General features: G+C 50.0%; 1 protein-coding gene across 3 annotated transcripts in view; it reads right to left on the bottom strand.

The window, feature by feature from the left end:
• Akap1 (A-kinase anchoring protein 1) overlaps positions 1–20,802 on the bottom strand; it is a 32,060-nt gene extending 11,258 nt beyond the window's left edge. For 2 of the 3 annotated variants that reach the window (XM_050156782.1, XM_050156780.1), the window contains exons 1-2: positions 20,655–20,802; positions 1,621–3,212 (exon numbers count right to left, since the gene is read on the bottom strand). In XM_050156782.1, coding sequence (XP_050012739.1) covers positions 1,621–3,181 — 1,561 coding nt within the window. In that variant the 5' untranslated portion in view covers positions 3,182–3,212; positions 20,655–20,802. Of the gene's footprint in view, positions 1–1,620; positions 3,213–19,998; positions 20,138–20,654 lie in introns of those variants that run through there. The other variant, XM_050156781.1, reaches the window with a different exon arrangement.
• Between the last annotated feature and the right edge of the window lie 4,018 nt (positions 20,803–24,820).

A 24,820-nucleotide genomic window follows, 5' to 3' on the forward strand; every position in this document is an offset into this window, starting at 1 on the left:
GGCCTAATGGAACTCTCCACCCCTAGGTGAAAAAGAGAAGAGTCACTTCCAAAGTGACCTCCCGCAACACTAGGCTTGAGGCAAGGACCCCACCTACACACTCAAGAAAACTGCTTGGCCAGTCTTCTGAAAGCAAAACAGGCTGGTTGGGGTTTTACTGCCACAAGGCCCTTGGCCTTTAGCCAAGAGAACAGGACTGGCCAATACCTGCAGTTCAATGGCTCCCAGGAGTAACTCAGAACCATACTAGGCCTTCAGCGGACTGCATCCATTGACCAGTTTCCAGCTCCCTCGGCCAGGCAGTCCTGTTCCCGGCCCCCTGAGCTTCAGCCCCAGGGGAAGTGCACAAAATAGGGTTAAGGCTAACCTGAGAACACCAGTGCTCTATCCTCAGGCTATGACCAATGGGGAACCCTGACCCTTCCACCCACTGATTATGGTCTCCAGCTATGCTCAGAAGCCTCAAGGCTTCTCTGCACAGCTTCTATAATCTGTCCAGAGCAGGAACAAGGCTGAGGAGTTCTTTACAGTAACGGGCATCAGGAAAATAGAAACTCCTTTACTCGAGATGTTTTTAAAAACCTTTCTTTTTGCACATTTTAAGATGCAAGTTTTTATCTTAACATTTTAACACTCCAGCATTGGGGTGTAGTTTACAGTATCTGGCCTCCCACAGTTACAATGGGCAGAATTTGTTTTCTTTTAGAGCTATGTAAAAATCATCGTGGTCTAAATCAACAGCATCTTGGGGTGACAAAATCCAAAGTGTGGTGCCCCCCAGATTCTAATGAAAGCAGTAAAACACCCGAGAAAAATTCCCAAGCTTTCTGGATGGAACTGAACGGTTGGGAACAAACAAGCCATGGACCGCTTGGAAGTCACTGGGAGAGAATCAGAGTACCCCTGGGGAGCTGCAGAGCAGGGTCAGGAGCTGCTGACCTGTATGTTAGCGGTCTGAACTGTCTACGCTGGGGTCAGCACTCGAAAAACCCAGTGCACCCTCCGTTACCAAAGTGCCCTCTTTCCCGGGGTGGAACTGCAACTGCACAGAAAAAGGATGGCTGAGGCTCTGCAGGAGGAAGTCACAGCAACAACCCAAGACAGCGCGAGCCTCCCACCAGTGCTCAAAGCTGTGGCTGTCCTGGGGGAGCTTACCCCGCGAGGGCTTCTGGAGGAGAGCAGGTGGAGACACGGAACAAGCACGTGAGTAAAGGAAGTCAACCATTAAGAGATGCTCACCCATCCCTGGAGCTTGGGAGGTACCATTAAGGGGTCCTCATCCTTAGAGGCCCACCAAAGAGTGGGTGTCCAAATGGGAAGAGGCACTAAGGCTGGCTGGTCAACCCAACAGCCCTGGTCCCTTCTAAAGGTTGGGGGAGCTTCCCTGGCTAGACAACCCATGGACAACTCTCAACGCCTTGGGGCCTCATGGTCACCTGACTTCTCGGGTACCCGCCACCTCGTGAGGTGCCCAGTTGTGCAGGTGTCTGGATAACATAGAGATGGGCGGAATCACTTCGTGGCACACGTGGCAGAAGGGAAGGGTGGCCAGTAGCTTTGGCCTAGCAAATTAATGGGAGCCCTCCCAGATTCACCAAGAAAGCACCGAGGTCCTCCTACCTCCTGAGTGATCTGCGTCTGCATCCATGGTCCATCCATCCTCAGTCCCCAAGTCTGAGAACTCCTCCTTCAGCACCCCATTGCTGAAGGGCTCAGTACTATCTGGCAGTGGTGGGGTGACAGCTTTGTCTCCGGGGCTTGAGTTGGTCTCTGTGCAAGAGTCTTCAAACCCCGAAGTACTCAAAGAATCTGAGCACGGCCCCGAGGTGGTCACTGAAAGGACACACTGCCTGTTGTTGGACATACAGGTGACAAAAGTGTCATCTCCTCCTGGGGAACCTGCCCCATCCAGAGACTGTCTCTGGAGGGGAGCTGGAGCTGGGCAGGGGGCCAGGGAGATGTGATGTGCAGAGTTCTTTGGCTTCTGGTCCTTGGTGGGGCTTGACAGAGGACTGCTAAGACAGCTCACATAGGTCTTTGGTGGCAAGGCTTCTGCTAATGGGCTGGCAGTGGCGTTTGTGCTGGAAACAGGATCTGGGGTGTCTTGTCCCAGGCCAGTTTCCTGGCTGGCTGGGACAGAGCTCTCCTCCAGCTCCTGAGGCTGAGTGGCCGGGGTTGGATGCACTTGTGCCAATGTCTTGCCCATCGTAGTGGCCCGCATCTCTTCGGTCGCTTCCAAGATCACCTGGGAGATAATCTGGAAAGCAGCCTGCTCAATCTGATCATTTTTAGGCAAGGTCTCCTCTTTGACCTGCTCGCTAGCCAGGTCTCTGTTCCAAGTATTGCCACCTCTGACCTGGGGTACCAACACGTCCTCATCTTTAACCAGTTCTGAGTGAACCGGCTCCGCAAAGCTACCTGGCAACTTCCCAACAACACATTCTTCCTTCTTTGCAAGCTCAGTCACCTGTGGGGGGCCACTGCTCACCTTTTCTCCTCCACCTCCCCAGGGGGCCAGGCTTGGAACCTCACTTTTCTTCGCTTCTGAGATGCACTCCTGGGACAGCAGGACTTCCTCTGGTACACTTTCCCCCACAACAGCATCTCCAGTCCCCTCTGCCCTGCCTGTCTCTCTTGCTTTCTCTCCAGAGGCTGCACACTGGCCCAGCCAGCCCCTTCCAGGTGTTTTGCCCAAGGCAGAATCTTGCTTATACTCTTCCACTGCTTCCAAGGGGAAGGGCACTTCCTTTGGGAGAAGGGAACATCCAAGAGGAACAGATTTGGCTTCATCCCCCATCAGGGAGAGTTCCACCTTTGAGTTCTCATCTCTACATGGCTGCGACCTGGTGTCTACATTGCTGGGGAGGCAGCCTGAGGACTCAGATCTTCGGCGAACCTGACGTGTCCTTGGCAAGGCTGGGGGTTCTATAGAAGACTTGCCCACAGAGAGCTGTTCCGGTTCTGGAGGCTGTGCAACACTGAGGGGCACAGGCAGGACTTTAGTACAAGCCTCTTCACTGGGGAGTCGGTCCTTGATGGCAGGGCCGACCTTCAGTGTCTCCATCTGCTCATCGCTGCGGCTGAGTCGATCTTTTTTCCGAGAGAAAAACCACCACCAGCCAAGGAGTGCGAGCATTCCTGGCAGCGCCAAGGGGAAGAGTGAACGGAACTGGATTGCCATCTTGGAGGCGAGGTGAAGAAGCTATCTATGCCTAGGGAAAATGAGGATACGAAGAGATGTTACAGAAGCCAGTTAGGCAGTATAGAAAGCTGGGCACAGCAGCAGTACACCCCTTGAATCCCAGCGCTTGGGAACAGCTGTCAGATTCAAGACCAGCCTGGTCTACATAATGAGTTCCACACCAGTCATGGCTACATAGTAAGATTCTGTTTCAAAAAAACAAAACAAAACCAACTGGGGGTACATGGACTGTGCACTGACAACCAACTAGAGGGTACAGGGACTTTGCACTGATAACCAACGCAGGTATGGAGACTGTGCACTCACAACCAACTGGGGTACGGGGACTGTGTGCTGACAACCAACTGGGATACGGGGACTGTTTGCTGACAACCAACTGGGGTGCGGGGACTGTGTGCTGACAACCATCGAAAGTACGGAGACTGTACATTGACAACCAACTGGGGTACGGGGACTGTGCACTCACAACCAACTGGGGTACGGGGACTGTGCACTAACAACCAACTGGGGTACGGGGACTGTGCACTCACAACCAACTGTGGGTATAGGGACTGTGCACTAACAACTAACTGTGGGTACGGGGACTGTGCACTAACAACTAACTGTGGGTACGGGGACTGTGCACTAACAACTAACTGTGGGTACGGGGACTGTGCGCTGACCCAGTACATTACACCTGCACATGGGTTTGTGTTTGGTTGCAGAGAGAGACAATGTAATGCCTCAGCACACCCTGACTGGCTCTCATGTTCAGCAGAGATTGAGAACACCTTTCTAGGACTGTCGTTTCTTCAAGGGTGGTCTACAGACCAAAGCCACTACCCACACCCCAGAACCTGCTAGAGGCCCAGCCCTACTCAGTCACGTTTGTACTTTAACAAGATCCCCAGGAAAGTTCTAGGCACACTATGGATACCCCAAAATGAAGGGGATGATGAAGTACAGGGAAAAGAGGTCATTCCAGAAAGCCCTTCCAGCTGTTAAGATGAACCTCGAAAGGCAAAGCAAGGAGACTGTAAAATGGTTGGGCAGTGGCCAGGGCTCAGGGGACCTGCAAACACCCCACCATACAGGAAACTTCTATGATGCTATTGTGGCTTCAGATTCAAACAGCTCCATCCTGTATCACTTCATCCTCAACCTGCCCATCCATCCTCGTTTGGAACCTATCACTACCTGGGTGGCTAGATAACGGCGTAATGCAGCTGAGGAATAGGAACCTAGCTTCCATCTCACTTGCCAGCTGATCCATAAGGGAAAATGTGCAGTGTGAGCCAAAAAAAAAAAAAATGCATACTACCGTTTTAGAGCATTAGTAATAGCCTGGCAAACATTATAAGCATGCCCTTCAAACAACATAAAACGAAAATACCTGTGCATAGGCAGAGGCCCTTCAGAACACCCACCAAGGTTATTGTTTGACACAAGTTGGAATTAGCCATTTTCAGAGCAATGATTACTAAATATACCGTAGAACCATCATCACTAATTGGCTGAATTGGTGTTACAGAAATTGTGCATGGACAGAAAACACTGTAATGAAGAAAACCAAAGCATAGCTGGGGTTGGGGTGTGGAAAACCGACTCAGACTAAACCTTCAGTTGGAGGAGAAAGGCAGTTTCTGCACACTGATTTTGCATAACGCAACTGTGAACTCATTACTAGTATGGTCTTTTTAGTAGATTTGTTACAACTTCTAAGGCCACCAGGTTCTCCCAGCCAACCCTCACTGCCTACCTGTCACAGGACAGGGCTGGCATCCCCCACCCCCACCCTGAACACTCCAGCTGCCCTTCCCCCAGAGGCTCTTCCCTACATATAATCCAGACATTTTGGTTACCCTTCCCTCCTGTACCTTTGGCCTCCTGGCTGCTGCACCGAGTTCCCCTCCCCCTTCTCCCTTTCCCTCTCCCTCATGGCCCAGCTCAGCCTGGTCATGTCCACTCCAAGATGGCCTCTATCTACAATCTCCCTTTTATCCACAATAACCTTTCTCCTCCACCAAACCTTGGAGCAGTCATGTCCTTTCCTTTTTATTTTATTTTATTCCTTTTGTTTTGTTTTTCCCCATTCACACAAATCACCAAAAAAGCTTTTTAAAGATTTATTTTATGTATTTCAAGCGTTGTGCCTGAATATATGTATATATGTGTGCCTGATGTCCTTGGAGGTCAGAAGAGGGCATCAGATTCCATGGCAATCGACTCGTGGGTGGTTGTGAGAAACCTGTGGGTGCTAGGAACCAAGCTCAGGCCCCTCCGAAAGCAGAAAGTGCTCTTAACCACTGAGCCACCTCTCCAGTTCCCTCTCTAGGAAGCTTTTACTTTGTTTTATTGGTACCCCAGGTTGGCCTTGGACTTTGAACTCCCGTTTCAGTCTTTCAACTCCTATGATTATCACTGGGTAACAAGTGTGAGCCACCACACCCAGATTCAAGGAAGTTCTCCAGGGCCTGAGGCCAAGGTGGCATCCAAACCAATTCAATTAGAATCTGAGACCCAAGAATCAATACCAGGTTTGCTTGGTTTTAAACCCACGTGATCCCAGTCTTCAGTCAGGCTTGAGAACCTTTGATCTGCAACATCCTCCACAAACTCAAAACACAGCAGCAAGATGAGACTCCCTGGATCCACGGTCAGTGTCATTCATACAAAGGAGTAAGAGTAACGAGACTGCTCAGGAGAGAAATGGTGTACCTGGCAGGCAGGAGCACACAGGCCAGACTCAGGAAGGCGGTGCCCAGCAGGAGCGTGCTGACAGGAGCGGCACTGGAGTCTGAACATGGCCTTACATTTCTGTGTCTGACCTCTTGCTAATAGGCAATCCTTACCAGCAGGACTCACGTCTGTAACTCCTACAGAATTCTAGAGTTCTCTGGCCTCAGGAAAAGGACTCAGTGGAATGGAGTCGACAAAAAGAGTACAAACCCAAAGCCATGCCAACAGAGAGCAGCTCTCCCCTCTAGCGCAGAGAAAGCCAAGACAGCTTGGTACCTAAGACAGAAATGGCTTCCAGTTCAGTAGAGAGGGGCTCTGCCCCCTCTGAAACTAAATTGAAGCCCACAGTCCCACCTTCTCTGTTACAGGTCACTCCACTCTTACCTCCTCAAACCCAAGAAGCTAGCTACACCACAAAGAGCGGCCCAACAGCAAGCCCTCCGATCCAGCGTTAGTCGAGGGCCTGGCTGGTCCACACTATACCCAAGGCCCACCATGCCAAGGGCTCCCTTCCATCACTTCCCCAGCTGTCCCCAGTCCTAGCTCAGACAGAATGCCGAGGACCAGCACCTTCCTGCTGCTCTGAGCTTAGCACCACCATGGCCTATCTAAGACTCCCTTCCCGCTGGACTCATTCCCAGAGACTGAAGCTCTAAGCCTCAAGCTTACCCAGTACAAATAACTCTGTTGTAGGACTTCAGCTGAAAGGACAACCCAGGAAAGCAGTTGTGGTGACATTTCCCATCCAGTCTCCCTCTCTTGTGCTAACCGGAGACCAGCCAATACAATGAACCCAAAAGAGATCCACAATGCCCATTGCTCCATAGCCCAGAGACCCACTGCTGAGGGGGTGAGCGCTCAGGACAAAGCCCCTCTCCCCAGGGCCCTTTCCAGGCAAAGACCGAGAGTGAAGGATTTCCCCCACAGCCCCACAGAGAGCAGGGATTCTTTGTCCCTGCTTCCAAGACAGTGGGTGGGGCAGCAGCCATTTTCTCTCGAGAAAGGAGCCCCTGGGACCAGCAGCTACACACCCAAAGGCCTTGAAGGCAAACCTAGCTGTCTTTAAAGCATGTCTGGTACCAGGAGGCATCCACAGGGGGCTCTCTAAGGCAACTGATGCCCCTCCACCAGCTCCACTTCCTAACAAACAAGAAAACAAACAGCCTCTCTTTTCCTCACCCCAAGCCAGTCGCATGGCAGTCAAACAGCCTTCTTGGGTATTTATAAAAGGACACTCCCCTATCCCCAATGTACATGGTCTGACATATAAGGGTTGACGTGTGTGTGTATGTGTGTGACACAGGATGCACCGACCTCCCAACAGTCCAAGTAGGAATGTGCACACACACACACACACACACACACACACACACACCTTCAGCCTCACAAGGCTTTCCACTACCTTCCTTCCCTAACAAAGCCTGTTAGCTGCTCTTTGTCCCAAACATTTGGGTTTTGGTTTTTGCTTGTTTTTGTTTTCTTAAGACAGGGTCTCTCGGTGTATTCCTGGCTGTCCTGGAACTCGCTCTGTAGACATTAAACTCAGAGAGATCCGCCTGCCTCTGCCTCCCAAGGGCTGGGATTAAAGATGTGCGCCAACACCACCCAGCTGGCATTTGGCTTTTAAACCTGGACTTCCCGAGATATAAGCAGACTGACTACAACAGGGCCCAGCGCCCCACACTCTACACTCAAGTCAACTGGAAGCTGCCAAGGCTTCTCCCCACAGGAGACAGGCTGCCTGCAGTCAGGGAAAGCCTCCCACAAGGATGCTTACAGAACTGCCCTAGGCTGGTGAGGAGGACACTCAGCTATTTTGAATCTGCTGGAATTAAACTGTTGCCTGCTTATTTTTAGCAGGTCCATTTGCCCAGGAATAGATGCATGCTGGCTTGTGGCCAAGCAGTCACACAGAGTTGCAGGCAGGCACGTGCTACAGCCTGCAGCCTTTGCATTAAACTGCTCACTCCCAGTTCTAAAAGGATCCCTTCTCTTTCCACAAGTACCTGTGGCTTCTCAGAATGGCCTTTGGGGAAGCAATGGCCTCACTCGCAAAACAGCTCACAAACTTGTAACCGCAGTCTAGAGCCTTCTAAACAAGGAAACAGTCCCTGGGAATGGCACAGAATGGTGTCGGCCCTAGTGATTAAGTCAGTTTTGGCTGCAGTTACTGGGGAAAGGGACTACATGGAACTGACAGGAAAGTCAATCATAAAAACAACAGCTTAGGAGCCAAGAGCCCAAGTCCAGTGTAGGCTTGGCCCCGGAGGGCAAATCCACACCACTTTGTGTTCTGGACAGCTGTCCACACGCCCTCTTGATTGGAACTCGAACATTCCTCCCACCATCCCAGTGACATCCCCCTGGAAAGTGTGTGCCCTGACCACTCCATCTCCAGAGCAAAGCACAGCCAGCTCTCCCTAAATGAGCCTTCCCTTCAAGGAATCTTTCCCCCAACAGGCAATCAGAACGGAAAGCCTAGCTGGCGCTCCTTTATTTCCTGTATGGAAAGCAGCAGCATGCTGCTGGCTTGCAAGGGAAGTTTCCTGGGGTAGGAGTCAGGGGAGGAAGAACATGCACTCAGGGTTCCCTGCCTGGCTACAAAGGAAAAGACCCTCTAGTTTCCATCAGCAGCATCTGCTGAACTCTCGGGCCAGCTGCTCCCTTGCTTACTTGCGTATTCAGATCTGTGCATGATGCTTATGAGGAGGAGTTCTTCTGCCAGGAAGCAGCTTGGTCCGGGGAGAAGGCTGTCCCAGACTGGAGCACACACCTGTACCCAAGTATTGACAGAGTACCCCAAAGCTTTTTTGAAGACCAGGATTAAGGCTGAAGAGGTGGCTCAATGGTTAAAGGCACTAACTGCTCTCCCAGAGGATATACGTTCAGTTCCCAGGACACACAAGGAGGTGTATAACCATCAGTTCCAGGGTTTCTGCCGTCCTCTTCTGGCCTCCCAGGCACACATACAGTATTCGTACAAATATGCAGGCAAAACACTCAGGCACATAAAATAAGTAAATTTTTTTAAATTTATTTATTTATGTGTTTATTTATTTATTTATTTATTATGTATACCATAATCTATCTATATGTATGTCTGAAGGCCAGAAGAGGGCACCAGACCTCATTACAGATGGTTGTGAGCCACCAAGTGGTTGCTGGGAATTGAACTCTTTTTGGAAGAGCAGGCAATGCTCTTAACCACTGAGCCATCTCTCCAGCCCCAAATAAATTCTTTTTAAGGCCGGGATTTCTATGAGTTGCAATAGATACGGGGGAGAAATGGCATTATCATGGTTCTGATGCCTTTAAGAGTACGGGCAGAGCCTGAAGGTGTCCTAGCCGCTGACCTAAAGAGCTGGTGAGGAGGCCTGTGACCTTTATAGTCAAGGTAGTGGCAGCCTGGTCAAAGTGGGGCAGGTCACCAAAGGTAACGTTGGGCAAGCCCCATGTGGTGACGCCTGTCCAACACTGGCAGTCAGCCACTGTGCCACACGTTACTGAGCTTACTGAACAGTTGAAAGATGACAAAATGGGACTGAAGAACTCAGTTTCTAATCTTACATAAAGTTAATTTAAATATCTACATGCTGGTAGCCCCAGCCCGGAGGACAGCATAGTACCACAGAGTTTTCCCAGAAAATCCCGGGATACAAGAGGTTCGGACCAAAGTCATGAAGCCAGCACCTACCTTGCTGGCAGAGTGCACTTTTGCCACTGAGGTGGGGGTGATGGTGAACCGGGGACACTCTCCCACAGCAGCATGGCTGGGGCCCAGGATCACAGCGATGGAGCCATGCCTCAGGTGTGCCCGTCTTAGCCCAGCGCTGGTGTTCCCTTCATACCTGGGGGGCTGAGCGAGCTGTGACTCATGAGAGCACCTCAAAATTCCACATTAGCTCATAATGGGCTAGCTGGCCTGCCCAGGGTTAATCCTAAACTCTCCATTGTGACAGTCTGACAGGACAGCAAACAAGCCAGAACAGGCGGGCAGACAGGCCGAGGAGACAGACAGATGCACCCTAGGGCAGCTCTAACTCCTTGCACAGGTAGGCCAGCTGTCGGGACATCATGGAATACTTTTTCAAATGCTTCCCAGTAGGACAGAAGCATAACAAAACATCTAAGAGGAAGACCTGCTTGGTGAAACCTCTGGCCAAAAGGAAAAACTAAGGTCTAGAACCAAGCAGCTCAGGTAAGAAGAGCTAGAAGCCAAAACTCCTATCCTAGACACGGTGTCTTCCTTGCCAGCTCAATCAATAGTTAACTAACTTCCGGTTTAGAGAATATGGTAACAAGAACTGGAGAGGTGGTGGCTCAGCTGTTGAGAGCACTGGCTGTTCTTGCAGAGGTCCTGGGTTCAATTCCCAGTACCCACACAGTGGCTCAAAACCCTACGTGACTCCAGTCCCAGGGGACCCGATTCCTCTTCTGTCTCCTGAAGGCACTGTATGAATGTGGTGTCCATACACAGATGCAGGCGAAACAACCACACACAAGAAGTAAAAGAAAGAAAGCCTGGTAATAAAGAGAATCACCACACAAGAAGAGCACCTGCCTCTCTCTGCTGACAGGCCCAGCCTCGGGCCTCTCCAGTCATGTGGGAAAACACTCCAGCCCTCCTAGAGTGGTCTCCCCAGTTCTTTACCCCGGGAAGAGGTGTGGTTTTGAAACCTGGCCATCCTAACTCTGTCTTAGATTCTTTCTTATCACTTGGCCTTACAAGGGAATTCTGTCAGGCTCTGAGGGGCGATGATGCAGGAGCGTACTCCTGGGTACACGGAGTTCCCACCTCACCACAGAAGGTACCACACAGGCCTGCCCTGGAGGTGTGAGCAGTGACCTGACTACAAGCATACTTGAGAGATCATAATCCCAGCACTCCAGAGCGCTGAGACAGGAGGATCACCAGTTAGAGACCCTGTCTCAAGACCAGCAAATAAAAACTAGAAGATCGTGTGTGTCTTCACAAGAAAAGACGCTGATGTGTGGTCAACAGCCAATGCAGTGGCAGCAACCAAGAAATCACAAAGACATAAGAGGAAAATTTTTATTCAATAAATATTTATTGGCAACTCCAAGTATCAGGCAGTGAAGGGCAAAAATGAATGAGAAACTGAACTTCCCATAGCTTTCTGGAAGTCAAAACCCATGACCTCTTCCCTGGGGAGCTGTCCACATTGCCGCTGACTAGTCCAAAAGACAGAAGTATCTGGTAGCGGGAGGAACAAGCAGAAAACAGAGTGCCATTTCCTCGGGCGGGGATGTTCTAGTGTCCTTGTGTGGGAATGAGGGGGACTTCAGACTGGGTGCTGAGGAGCCAAGGAGAGCTGGGTTGCACTCAACAGCCACATGCACCACCACCTGGGTGCTCAACTGCAGATCGCCTCTCCATCACCACTCCCCAAAGGTGCCTGCTGTTACCTCGGTGGAAGGGACCTCCTGGCTTAGCTGTCCTTGCTCAACAGTCCTGTATCCAATCACATCCTCTCATTGCACACTTTCAAAGGGGCCTGCTCGCCTGCACTCATCGGTGTCATTCTTGCGAGCCACCCACCTGTGTGCGCACTTTCTCAGTAAGGTACTAGAGGATGCGTTCTACCGAGACATGGGGGTATATCCAGGAAGAAGCAGGTATCACACCCAGGAACACAACAGATGGAAAGAATTCCCAGGAGGAGGAACAGGCAGAACCAACAGAAAGGGCTATATCCCCAGAGCAGCACAGAACTCTTAGGAGGACCCGATGTGCTTAATCACAAAAGCCTTCCAAACCTATGAAATAAAGCCTGCCACAAAGGCAGAGGCTCAGGAGAAGCGGGGAACTAGTAAAGACGCAGAAAAGTATAGAAAGCAGGTAAGGTGAGGCATGGGGGTGCATATGTGTAATGCCAGGACTTGGGGCGGGGTTGGGGTCTGAGGCAACAGGATAGTGAATACCTGACAAGCCTGGGCTACACAATGAAAAGAAAAAAAATATGAGAAACTGCAAACTTTGCCTCAGAAAATGTTTATGAATAGCAACTATCAAATTATAATTTGATAGCAAACTATCAAATTATGCTACTGAGACAAAGAGAAAGAAGGTATAGGAATGAACAGAGCGTTCACTTTGTCATAGCAGAAAACCAGACAGCATTCTCTAAAGGAAGAGAAAAAGCAAGCACAAGCAGACCAGAAACAGATAAAAGTCGGCAGGACAGCTAGAAAGACTGGAGAGTCGGCTCAAGCAGTTGAGTTCAGGTCCCAGCACCTAGGCTAGGTGGATCACAACCACCTGTGAGTCCAGCTCCTTGGATACTCTCACACAGGCATGAGTGCACACACACACGTGTGTGCACACACACATACACACACTAAAAATAATACGTAGAGAAATAAAGAAGGAGGAAAGGGAAGGCCTCAGGGAGCTTCCCAGGTGCTCTAGGACAAAGAACTGACTGGGAATAAATTATCCAGGGTCGGTCTGGTGCATTCTGAGAAAGCCGTGGACCAATCAATTACAGTCCCAGCAAAGGACTGTCCTTGCAAACTTTGTATACAGGCAAAAAGTCAGCTCGGTCTGCCAAGGCATTGGATTCAACCCCCAGAACAATAAATAAACAACAACAAAAAAACTCTTTCCATAAGCAATGCTGTGTCTGACTTTGCTGTTGATCTAGGGTCTTGGTTTTTGAGACAGGTTCTCACTCTGTAGCTCAAGCTGACTTTAAATCTTTAAATCGTAACCTTCCTGCTTCAGCCTCCCAAGCATTGGGATTGTATGCATATGCCACTATGGCCAGTTGAAACTTCATGCTTAGGCTACATACAAGCAGTATTGATGCTCTGTTACCACCCAGTATGTCCTGCTTGCTAATCAAGATAAATATGCAGCGGCGTCCACTCACGCACAAACTTGCAATGCTCTCTTTTCTCATAACTGACTGCATTTTTGCTTCAGATACCTTGAAACTAACACAGCAGTGAAAAATCAGAAAGAGAACATGCTGCCTGATAGAGCTTTTGGGAATCATGGCAACCCTAATGCAGCAGGACCCATCATTTAATAAAGGTATCAATACCAAGGCAGCAAAGGTGGAGGAAGGGAAGGGACTCAACTTTCAGATAAGACAGTTCAATGAAGAACTTGATGTAATATGCCTGTCGCCTCTGGACTGCTTGAGAGCACAGCCCTAAGGCACCCTGGCACATCCCCCATACACGTAAAAGTAATGGGAGGGCTAAGAAATGCTTCCTTGTCTTTTGTGGGCCCTCCAGCTGGCAGGAGAAGGCTAGGGGGAGTCTACGGGATGGGAAGCTACACAGAAAGGTGAGAGAATGTGTCTCTTGAAAGAAGGGCCACCAGAGCTACAGAGCTGAACAGTAGGGCGCCATGCCAGGATGAAGGTGGTGCAGAGGGAGAGAAAGTCCCAGGCAGAGAAAATATGTGCCAAAGTCCTCAGGCAGGAGCAAGCTTAGCTAGCTCAAGGGACAGCAAGGAGAGGCCAAGAAAGAGTCAGAGGAATGGCAGGCTCCACATGCCCCACAGAAGCTAAACTCAAGGAATCACGGGACTCACAAAGTAAGCAAGCAAGCAAGCAAGCAAGCAAATAAATAAATAAATAAATAAGGAAATGTACTTCCAGAGGGACAACCGTTCTCCAGGGTCAGGGTACTTTGTTCTTACTTCATAAACTGCCTCCAGATTCTAGTCCAGAATCATGATGCCCCTGGCTAGAAACATAACAGTGTGTTTTCTGGGTAAACTGATTTATTTGTTACCCCAAATCTCAGCAAGCACCCTTGCTAGGAAGCCCCACAGCTACACTGCACATTAGCTTAGAGAGCCATTGCTGGACCAGTGTCCTTAGCACTACCCCTCAAGTGGGTCCAGCCCCTAGGGGTAGGTGCACAAATGTACAGTGCACACACACACACACACATGCACGCACACACACACACACACACACACACACACACACAAGCTCTCACTAGTCCTTGAGCCAGACCTTGCAACAACAACCTTGTTCTCCAGCCAACATAAACCATAGGCCACAGAGGGCCTTATATGGCTTGAAGCTTTCTTAATCAGAAACAGATAGATGGGCTGGAGTTGGCAGCCGAGTTAGAGGGAAGAAGGAAGGGGGAGAGCGGAAAGAAAAGTATGAGGAACAAGGCAAACTTGTCAAACTCCTTTTTCATCCCTCTTCCGCCTCAGTGGCTTCCTCCCAGAAAAGGATTCGTAGTGGGGTAGGGGGTGTGTGGGCTGCTGATGTGCCTCAGAGTAGAGCCTAACCTGCCAAAGTCCCTGGGTTTTACACACACACACACACACACACACACACACACACACACCCTACTAGAGTCACTTAGCCACCTCCTGTGTTTGTATTTTGATGAAAGCCAGAAGACACCAGCAATTGGACAAAACACAGTTTCAGGTTCTATGCTTTGTAGTGGTTAGCCCTAAGGCTTGAACAACTTCACTAAAAAGGCAGAGATGGGTAGGAAATGGGGGTTAATCCGTTTTTCCGGAAAATTCACTACTGGGGTGTCAAGGGGCCTCATTTCCTAAGACAGTACCTGACCTATCTCCCTAGCTCACTGACAAAGGCCTCAGTCACATGCCTGCCTGGTCCGGCCCCAAGCCCAGAATAGAAAAGACAACCTCAGAGACCTCTTACTGGGCCAGTGCTGAGGCCATGGCAGTTTCTAAGGGTGGCTCCTTCCCCTGATTAGGAGCAGTGGCCCCCATAGGACCTGTCCTGGACACACAGCCACATGCACTTGACTCTCCTGGAGGATGCCACCTGCTAAAAATAACCACAAGCTTGGTGGAGTGGGTCACACCAAAGCAAAGGACAAAGCTGGGAGGTTATTCTCAAGAGCTGGTCGCTCTCCAGGGCAGCTGGACAAGTCAGAAGTCACTGACGGAGCGACAAGAGATGAACAGCAGACCAGAGCAGCCTCCAAATGAGTGCTAACTCTCAGCCTCACCAAGGTGGGAGAGGAGACCAAGGCTGGAGAGAAAGGTCTGGGGGCTGCCTTGGATGATCTCGCAGTCTCCTCCTCTCTTGGGTAACAGCCTACCGAGGGCCAGGGGGATGGTCTCATGACCTCCATGTGAGGTCTGACAGGCAATGTTATTATTAGCCAAGGAATGAGTGACTTCAAGGTTGTCTTGCAACCCGCTCAGTTTCCCAGACCCCGAGGCTTTCTTATTCAGTAATTTCTCGTGCATTTCAAAGGTGCATTTCCCTAATGATGACAGGGCTTTGTAAAGGGTTGAGAGAATAAGATCCGAACTTTAGTTTTCTAGGAAAAGGGACCTGAATAGCTCCACAGGGTTGTAATGAAGCTTAACCAACTCAAAATAAATGCTTTAACAGGCTCTGTCTGTGGGATGAACTTTTCATTCTTGAAAAGTCCAGTTTCACATTGTGGATGAAGAGGAAGAGGGGGTGATAATGGGGCAGAAAATAGGGTCTCAAGGACAGACCCATACGGGGAAGAAAAAATACATCAACTCATCCAAAGCCAGCCCAAAACTGAGAGTGTCCTGGGGGTCACCTTACCTATCCTCTTTGGGGAATTTCAGTTTCAAACTAGAGATACTTAAACTGGGAGATTAAAGGATAAAAACAGTGTGGTTTAAAAAAACAAAACAAAAATCTACCTAGGCAGTACAGAGGTATGTAGTCCTAGCTACTCGGGAAGCGGGGTGGGAGGGTCCCCTTGAGCCCAGGAGCCTGGGACCAGCCATGGCAACCCAGTAAGACCCCATTTCAACAAATTAAGAGCATTCTAATAGGTGCTCATCACATGCTGCACACTTGGAAGATTAAATTCAATGCTACTTTGAAAGATCCAAACAAAGCAGACCCAGAACCAGACTGTTGCTTGACAAGTTTTTTCCCAGATCAAAACATTCCATCCTGCAGGGACGTAAACAAGTATGCAAACTACTAAAAACTAGCTTCGAGAACTCCCTGAAACCGAACAGAGTCACTAGGCTCCTCCCTGTCAAAGTAAAAATGCTGAGTCCCTCTCAGAGGGAAAAGAGCTGAGCCACAAAGAAGACTGGAAGGAGAGCTGCAAAGACTCTGCGACCAGACCAACTGCAGGGAAGAGATTCAGACCAGAGTCACCTGGAAAGGATGCTCTCCAACCTGCTTGAGCCGCCTGCAGGCTGTGCAGTGTGCTCTAGGTTTCCCAGCTTCTGCGAGCTGTCACTGGTGCTGGGGTGGGCCTTGGTGATGAAACATGTCTTTGCGTCATTTCTGCTCCTATAAATAAACCCTCACCCATATTCTTATAAGTAACGCCAATAAAACTCATTGGTCCACCAACCTGGACTCTGGCGGTACCCACCCTTCTCAGTGAGCCATGTGATCCCTATGAGTTAAGCAGAAGTCTGTCCACTCCCCACAGCTTCATCCCACACCAACATTTCAGGAGCAACACTGTTGCCACCCTTTCCCCACTGCCTCTGTAAAAGTACAACTCTTAACATTAAGAGTTGCTAAGTTGCTAAGAAGTCAGATACAGTAGCTCATGCTTGAAATCCCAGCACTTGGAAGGCTCTGAGGATGATCTGAGGCCAGCTGTGGCTATACAGTTCACGCCTGAGATACACAGGCAGACCTGGCCTTGGAAGAAAATGTTACAGGCACACGATAAAAACGCAAACTACTTTAGCAAAGAGGTTTCACACAGGTCCTTTTGAAAGCTATGGGGTGTGGTGACACACGACATTTGGAGACCAAGGACAAGGAATACAGACAGGTCTTGGAGAACCAACAAGACACTATGCAGTAATGAGCAAAGCGCTCAAACCAAAATGGCTAAGGGCTTCAAGTCCGACCACTGTCCTCAGTGCTCATGTCCCCAAGCCTCTCACTAAATTCATTTCTCAATCTATTTCCTAAGGGACCACGCCCCTCCTCACTATAGGCCAGAACTTGCTTCTTAACCTTCCATAGGAAGAAAAACTATGTCACCCAAGTGGTTGGGGTTGTGAGCTATTGACACTAAAACCCAAACGTGTGGTGTTTCAGAGGCAGCTAAGATTTTAGAGTAGGACAAGGAATATTGTAGACCTGCACCAACCAAAACTTTTCATGGTGATGAAACGATGGTGACCTGCACTGCCCAGTGTGGCAGCCCAAACACATTCCTCTAGCAGCCCCTAGGCCCCCAGGCACCTTGCCCTAACTCCCACAATCAGAATACTTTTTAGATATAAGCCTGAGATCATCAGTGTTTGTACGCACACGCTCTCTCTCTCTTTTCCTCCCTCCCTCTCTCTCTTCAGTCCATAAGAGAATACCTTTAAAGCCTTTAGTTTACCAAGTCTCTTTTACCCACTGAAAAAACCAGACCCTCAGAAGCAGGAGGCTGGTTAGAGCTTGAAGAGCTGCGTGAGGCCCTGAACTCTGGCCAGCCACAGCCAGCAGTGACAGCCCCCCTATCCTGAGCACGCAGGCTTTTCCTCCAGAACGCACCTTGCTTTGCTCTGGATGCAAATGGGCCTCAGTGACAAGGCTGAGTGAACACAAGTGGTCAGGAGACAGGACAGGGAACAGAAAGTTTACAAGAACTGCAAGGGCATCCAAATGGCAAGGCCTTAGAACAACACACACCATCAGGAAGAAGACAAGGTAAGGAAAAGGTGAACAGTGGTGCTGTGTGCTTGTAATCCCTTCACTTGGAAGGCTGAGGCAGGGGGATTGTGGGTTTAGGCCGGCTTCACTTATCATGACTGTTTAAAAGAAGAAGAAGAAAAAGAACACTTGGGGCTAAAGTTCAATGGTTCAGTACTTACCATGCACAAGGCCCCTACGTTCAAGCCCAAGTAAGTACTTGAGAAAGGTGGAGATGACTACACCAGGAAGGAGAAACAGAACTTGCCCTAGTTAGTAAGATTTAGGACTTAAACACACCCCACTATAGAGATCAGCAACTATGATGAGATGATTTCATCAGGGCATGGAGTCCGCAGAACCCAAGCACCTCCCCATAATAAAGTTCCTAGGATGAAACAAATGCCAGACACAAACTTCCCCCAAACAGGAAAAGACTGGGCTGCAGAGAGGCCTAGGCATGACAGACTCACGCGGAAGATTAGGAAGGAGTGGCCACGGAAAACAGGGCAGCTCTCCAGGCACATGAGCTCCGAAACCTTAAAATGCCAGTTTGATGGAGACATGTTGACCCAGGGGGCTAGGTGGCTAAGCATGGAGAAACCAATTTGTCTTCTCTTTCCTTCTAAGCAAGTTACTAGGTCAGAGGCTAGGGGAGGGGATGCTTTTATATTTAAATAATCAAATGACTGAGTCAAACACAGGGATTCCTCCGGAGAGAGGGATACTATACTGAAGTGCCTGCCATATACCAGGCATAGTCCCAAGTCTCAGATATGATCTCCATCTATATTCAGGATGAGAAAGGGGAAACTGGAAGTGAAAACTACTTTCCCCTATTAACTATGGCTACAACCAGCCTCTGGGCCAGGTCCAAGTATAATCTGGTTTACCGGTTAGCAAGACATTGCTTTAAAGTATTGATGCTCAGCAACCTGATACATTACTTTCAGGGTCTGAGCAGGCGACGTACATTAGAGATAGCTGTATCTTGGCTGCCGCCCTGCACTGGCTAACCGTAAATGCAATTTCTACAAACAGCTGGGAGATGGACGAGACTCCCATAAGGAACTCCACATGGTCACAAACCCACTAGATCTAGAGCAGGTCTCACCCACAGGGTTGGATAGCCACCTGCACACCCTACAGAACAAGGCCTATTGAATTAGCAAAATGACTGAGGCTTCGATGATTTGCATACCCGTAGGGTCCTCTAACCCAAGGCTATTTTTCCTATTTCACAAGACTACACCAGGAATTACCCAGAACCTACAAAACAAGTTAGAGGTGAAAGAAGGCTCAACAACACATCCACAAAGCTCCCCAAACCTAACTTCACTTGTACCTTGGGCTCGGAAAAAAGTCCTAAATAAACCGCAGGTGAACCACTTAAATGCCAATAACAGAAGAAGCCGATAGAACAACTCCTTCACAGAGTTCTAGATGCTCTGTACCTTTAAGAGAGGAATGGGTAGGTGTAGCCCTAAGACTCTAAGCCTCACTTTCTAAAGTTAAACGTTTAAAACAAACAAACAAAACAAAACAAAAAACAAAACACTTCACGGTTACTAATCTGGAAAGGATTTTGCAGTTAATGAGCGTGTAAGTTAACTCCCAGAAGCAATAACTTTCTGTGAACTGTGCTCCTGCATGTCAATTGTAATACTCGGGTATAGAGGGAGGTGGCAAACCAACAGAGATGGTTACATCAGGTCCAGCAGCCCTAATTTCACTGCAGGAGTTAAATTTAAACCCCAAGCAGCCTCAACCTCAGTAGGGGAAAGATCGACAGTTTAACCTCACTAATTGCCCTACACATACACCCTCTCCCACTGGGTTTGAGAAGCCTCCACTCGCACCTGGAGCAAAATCCACCCGGTTTGTGTTAAGCACAGCCCAAGGTGTGCTTAGAAAGGTGTCAGTTTCCTGAGGCATTTGCCTGGGGGGGGGGGAGGTCCCGTTATGTAGAGGGCTTCCCAGAGGTCTCTTCTGTTAGGTCCAATATCATCAGCACCTTCCCTCCCGCGGAAAGGAAACAGGAAAAGCCATAACCTAAGGCACAGGAGTAGTTGGCACCGGAGTATCTGCCCCTTACGCGCCCGGAGGTCTCTGGAAGCACATTTTTACCTATGACCCCTGCAACGTCCCTCCAGATCGCCGACCTGGGACGGCAAGGAAGGTGGAGCGTTTCACATGTGACACTGGACTCCCCCCAGCCCAGAAGTCAGAGGGCACCTCTAGCCAAAGTTTCTCCACCATACGGGACACGCTTACGAGGCCACAAACCCTAATCCCCTTAAAGATACCCAAGACCTCGACTAGCTAACTCGGTTCTTAAGGTCCCTCCACCGCCAATAGTCTTGGGACCTGTCTTGCCTCCCATCCTCCCCGCTGCGAAGGCAGAGCTCGCTCCAATAGTTTGCGGCACTGAACTCCAAGAACCTTGCCTACCTGCTCGGGTTTGCCACAACTGCCGGACCAACCCAGAACGAATCAACCGGGCCCAGAAGTTGGATGAGGCTCTGAAAGTGACCAATTCCAACTCCGATTCCTCAGCCAGGAAAGGGATCGGTCCCCAAGGACCAGTTCTCCCGCCTTGGGCACCGGGTCCTGGATAGAGACTGCTTCGCTGCCTCCCCTCCACGCTCAAACTGGGTACACACGACCTTTGAAAAGTAAACGCGAGCGAGGCTGGGCGACCTTGGGTGGGACGCGCTCGGGTTCGCTACCCAAAAAGGGTGAGCCAGCACTGGGAAAGTTGAGGCGCACCGAGGCGCCCGGGGAATTGTGTCCCTCATCTCCATCCTAGAGGCCAGTGACGTGCGGGGGATGGGAAGGGGGAGCAGCGGCTCAGAGCGGCGCCCCAAGCTCAGCGCACGCGATCTGTCAGCAGCCCGCTCGACGGCGAAGGAGGAGCAGGGGGCGCGCGGGTCACCGAGGCACAGACCCGCCCGCTTCACAACGGGCGCCGTGCACACACCGCTCGGTCCCCGGCGCACCTGGCGCGCGCGTCGCACCCTGCACCTGCACCCCAGGCTCCCCATCACCCCCCAACTCGCTCTCCCTTCGGGCCCGACAGGCGGATGCCCGCGCCAGCCGCTACTTACCAGCTCCCGGGCGACCGTCTAGGTACACAGTCCTCCCGCCACCGCCCCCCTAGCCCCCACCTAGCCCCGCGGCCCTGCCCTGCAGCGCTGCGCCGCGTTTCGGCCGCTCCCCCACGTGCTAGCCCAGGCCGGGCGAACACAGAGACATTAAATACTGGGGGACGCGCAACGACGTGCCCGCGGCGCGACGCAAAGCCCCGCCCCTCGCCCTCGGGTCTCCGTGGGCCCCCCCCCCTCCGTTGCCCGCTCGCCCACCGGCACGTGCCCGACACCCGCGCCCCCCCCCCCCCCCCCCCCCCCCGACTTGCGCGCGCCTCTCCCCCAGCTGCGCCAAGAGGGGCGCGGTTTGGGGCGCTCCGCTGACACCCCGGCGCCGCTCGGGCCCGCCCTGCCGGCGCTCTCGCGAGAGGAGCTGCAGTCGGGGCGGGCGGGGGAGATGGCGGTGGGTCCCGCGCGCGGGCCGGAGGGCTTCCCGGTCCCTGCGTACCGGGCACAGTGAACTTGGCACGCATGGGGACTCTACCTCTTCCCAGGTGTCAGGCAGGCTCCTGCTTTCGGGTGGTATGTCCCCTAGAAAAGGCCAGGGAAGCTGGCGGGGGACAAGGCTCCCCTTGTCTCTGATTTTAACCTTGCGAGTATAATGTAGCATTGCGAGTATAAAAGGAGGCCATTAAAATTGCTCGGTAATATGGATACTATGTAGCTAGCACTTGAATGCAAGTTGCTTTCGCATTGTGGCAAATTTAGTGATGTAGAAGTGACTTTCTCTAAATAGTTTAGAAAGTTTGCCTTCGAAGAAGGGGTCACCATGAGTCACCGCCTCCCCCAACAACTTTGGAAAATACAATACCTTCAGACAATAGGATAGGATGGAGGTGCCGCTGAGCAGCCCCGCTCTGAACCTAGGCACTTTTTGTTTCTTGCTTTTTTTTACTTTGATATTCTGAGATTGTCTCGCGTGGCCTCAACCTGGCAAGATAGCTGAGGCTGACCTTGAAATCCCCAAGTGTTGGCAGCACAAAGGCAAAATGGTACTTTAAATGCACGTATTTTGAACAAAATATAAAAAAGATACCATACTAAGAACTAATCATTACTAGATCCCAGCCAAGTAGTGGTGGCACTCCCCATTAATCTCAGCACACAGGAGACAAAGCCAGGCAAATCTCTGAATTCAAGGCCAGCTTAGTCTACAGAGTGAGTTCTAGGACAGCCAAATCTACAGAGAATCCTGTCTAAAAAAACTAATCGTTGCTTGGAAAAACCTTCACTGGTGATCAAATGTAAACTTAAAATTTAAAGAGACTATATGCTTACTGAGTAGTAGATAAAATTCCATGTATCTACTGTCTAACTCATTTATTTCATGAGACATCACTTGGGAGGCTGAGGCAGGAGGATTGCCACAATTTCAAGGTTTTGCCCTGGGCTAGAGTTGAGCTCCTATCTCAAAGTAAGCCCCCTAAAATTGTTTTTAAAGATTTTATGTGTATGAGTGTTTGCCTTCATACATGGGCATACATAACCCTGCACTCAGTGATTCTGAGGGTGTTGGAAGTAGAGGGACAAGACTCACTCATGTTTTAGGGTTAAGGGAAGGGAAACGGAATGATGATTCCTCTGGCTGGAGTTACTGTGGGAACGAAGAATGAGGAAAGTGATAGCAGACAAACATTTGGTTTGTCTGGGAACTGTTACCTTTGTCTGTCTTTGCAAATAGCAACCGAGTTGGATGTGCAAGCCTGGAGGTAAAAGAAGAATGGGTAGGAAATACAAATATGTAAAATTATGCAAAAAGGAACAGACACACTTATACACATATTTGGGGATGTTTCATTTTTGCTTTGCTATAGATAGGTTTTTTTTTTTTTTTAACTAGGTAACTCCAACTGGCTCAGACTTGTCATTTTTCATGTTAGTCTCCCTGGTTTTGTGATGATAGCTATGCACCACCCTACTTGGCTTAAAGTGGAGGTATTTTAAAGAAGAGAAGGAAAAAAGTAAGAAAAGGGAGGAAAAATTAAAACTAGAGGGCTGGAGAGAGAGCTAAAAGGTAAAAGGGGCAAGAGTGCTTGCTATACAGACCTGAGTTTAGAACCCCAGCATCCATGTTAAAAGCTGGATGTGATCCAGGTGGTGGTGGCCCACGTCTTTGATCCCAGTACTCAAGAGGCAGAGGCAGGAGGATCTCTGTAAGGTCGAGGCCAGCCTGATCTACCAAGTGAGTTCCAGGACAGGCTCCAAAGCTACAGAGAAACCCTGTCTTGAAAAGAAAAGAGAAAAGAAAAGAAAAGCTGAATGTGAGCCAGGTGGTGGTGGTGCAAGCCTTTGATCCCAGTACTCAGGAGACAGAGGCAGGAGGCTCTCTGAGTTAGAGGGCAGCCTGTATACAGAGCAAGTTCCAGGACAGCCAGGGCTACATAGAGAAACCCTGTCTTGAAAACAAACAAACGAACAAAGCTGGGTGTGTGGGCCTGATGGAATGGTTCAGAGGATAAAGGCACCTGCTGTCAAACTGGGAGGCCTGAGTTCAGTTTCCAGGACCCACACGGTGGAAGAAAAGAACCAGATCCAAAGCACTATCTTCTTCCCTTCCCCGCACATCTCTCCCTCTGGAATGCTGGTCTTCCAGGTGTGCCTGACAACCCTGGTTTATGTGACCTGGGCTGGGGACAAAATTCTCCTGCATGGGAGACCAGCACTCTACCAACCTAGCAATATCCCTAGCCCCTTGTGAAGCCCTTTTTTTAAAAAGTTGATCTCTTAGCAGCCTCTCCTATCTCAAGGTCACATTTGAGAAAAGCCCTACCATTGGAAGAGTTCACAAAGACATTCCGTGAGCTTGTAGACATTAAAGAAGTCCCTCATTCCCACCCTCCACTCTTCCCACTCCCAGTTCTTTTACAGAGAAAACACATTTGGTTATGTCCCAAGCCCCTGTGTCTACACAGGATACACCCGAGGAAATCCGTGAGAAGACTAGGGGAAGAACTCTAACCACACATGAGTAACTAGTACTCCCAACACTTAATCCCCAACATGGAGCAAAGGTCTTGGTCCTAATCCTCCAACAACCTCAAAAACTCTTATTGTAATGTATTCCTGTTTCAAATGGCTTAGTCACACACGGCAACAAAGTCAAGATTTCAACCCAAGCTTTCTGACTCAGACCCATTGATTAACCAGCTGGCTTCACAGATTCAGAGGTAGGGCCTGAGGGAGCAGTTTTACACAGAGAAATGAATCTTTGCAGAAGTAGGGGGGGGGGGAGATTGGGTCCTCTAAAAAAAAAAAAAAGATGCTTTGAAGACTTAAACCCCTTTGCCTCCAAATGCATCCCGGTTTTCAGGCTGCTGCAATGGCTGAGTGGAGGTCACACCTCTGTTCCAACAGAGGACGGGGACTAAGTGGAGATCATGCTCTATTCCAATAGGACTAGGGTTCTTCTAAGAATAACCCTAACTCAGCGCACTTGGTGTGATGAATGCCTATATTATAAGCAGAGTCCCAAAGCCATTGAGACAGAAAGAGCTCCCCGTGAGAATGGAGCTCTAAAGAAGGCTGGGGTAGGGGCTGGAAAGATGACTCAGAGGTTAAGAGCATTGCCTGATCTTCCAAAGGTCCTGAGTTCAATTCCCAGCAACCACATGGTGGCCAGTGGGAGGTGGTGAAAGGAAGCTGTTACTTGCCTCCCCTTTGGCCTCACAGGGAAGGGCTCTTGCACAAAAGTCTTTGATGAAGGGGCCTCAGACAACTACAGCCCAAGCCAGTCTCCATCACTAACTACTTCTTGGGAATTTCTCCCAGTCTCAGTTCCCCTCCTCCTGGTCGATGGTAGCTAGCCTAGGTATCATCATAGGACACTCCCCAGAGCCCCACTCCTCTACTGTTCTCAGCTTCATCCACTGGGCATTCAGCTTGGAACTGGAACATGAGAAGAAAAATCGGCATGCTCTTAGCAAGGTGGAGCCTCCCACGATGGCAAAGCTCATGCAGGTAGCTGGTTAGCTGATTCCCTGGATTCCTGAAAGTTAGCAGTATGGACCCTTCCGGAGGCTACCTAAGCTTCCTGGACACCAAGTGTGTAGTTGCTTGAATGCTAGGAGCCGGATAGTTCGGTGTGCCGTGTTTAGCTGGGTAGTTTGCCTGGCTGTTCTGTGCATAGC

Source organism: Alexandromys fortis, unplaced genomic scaffold, assembly GCF_014885135.2.
Source record: "Alexandromys fortis isolate MF-2015 unplaced genomic scaffold, M_Fortis_MF-2015_v1.1 scaffold_31, whole genome shotgun sequence".
NCBI lineage: Eukaryota > Metazoa > Chordata > Mammalia > Rodentia > Cricetidae > Alexandromys > Alexandromys fortis.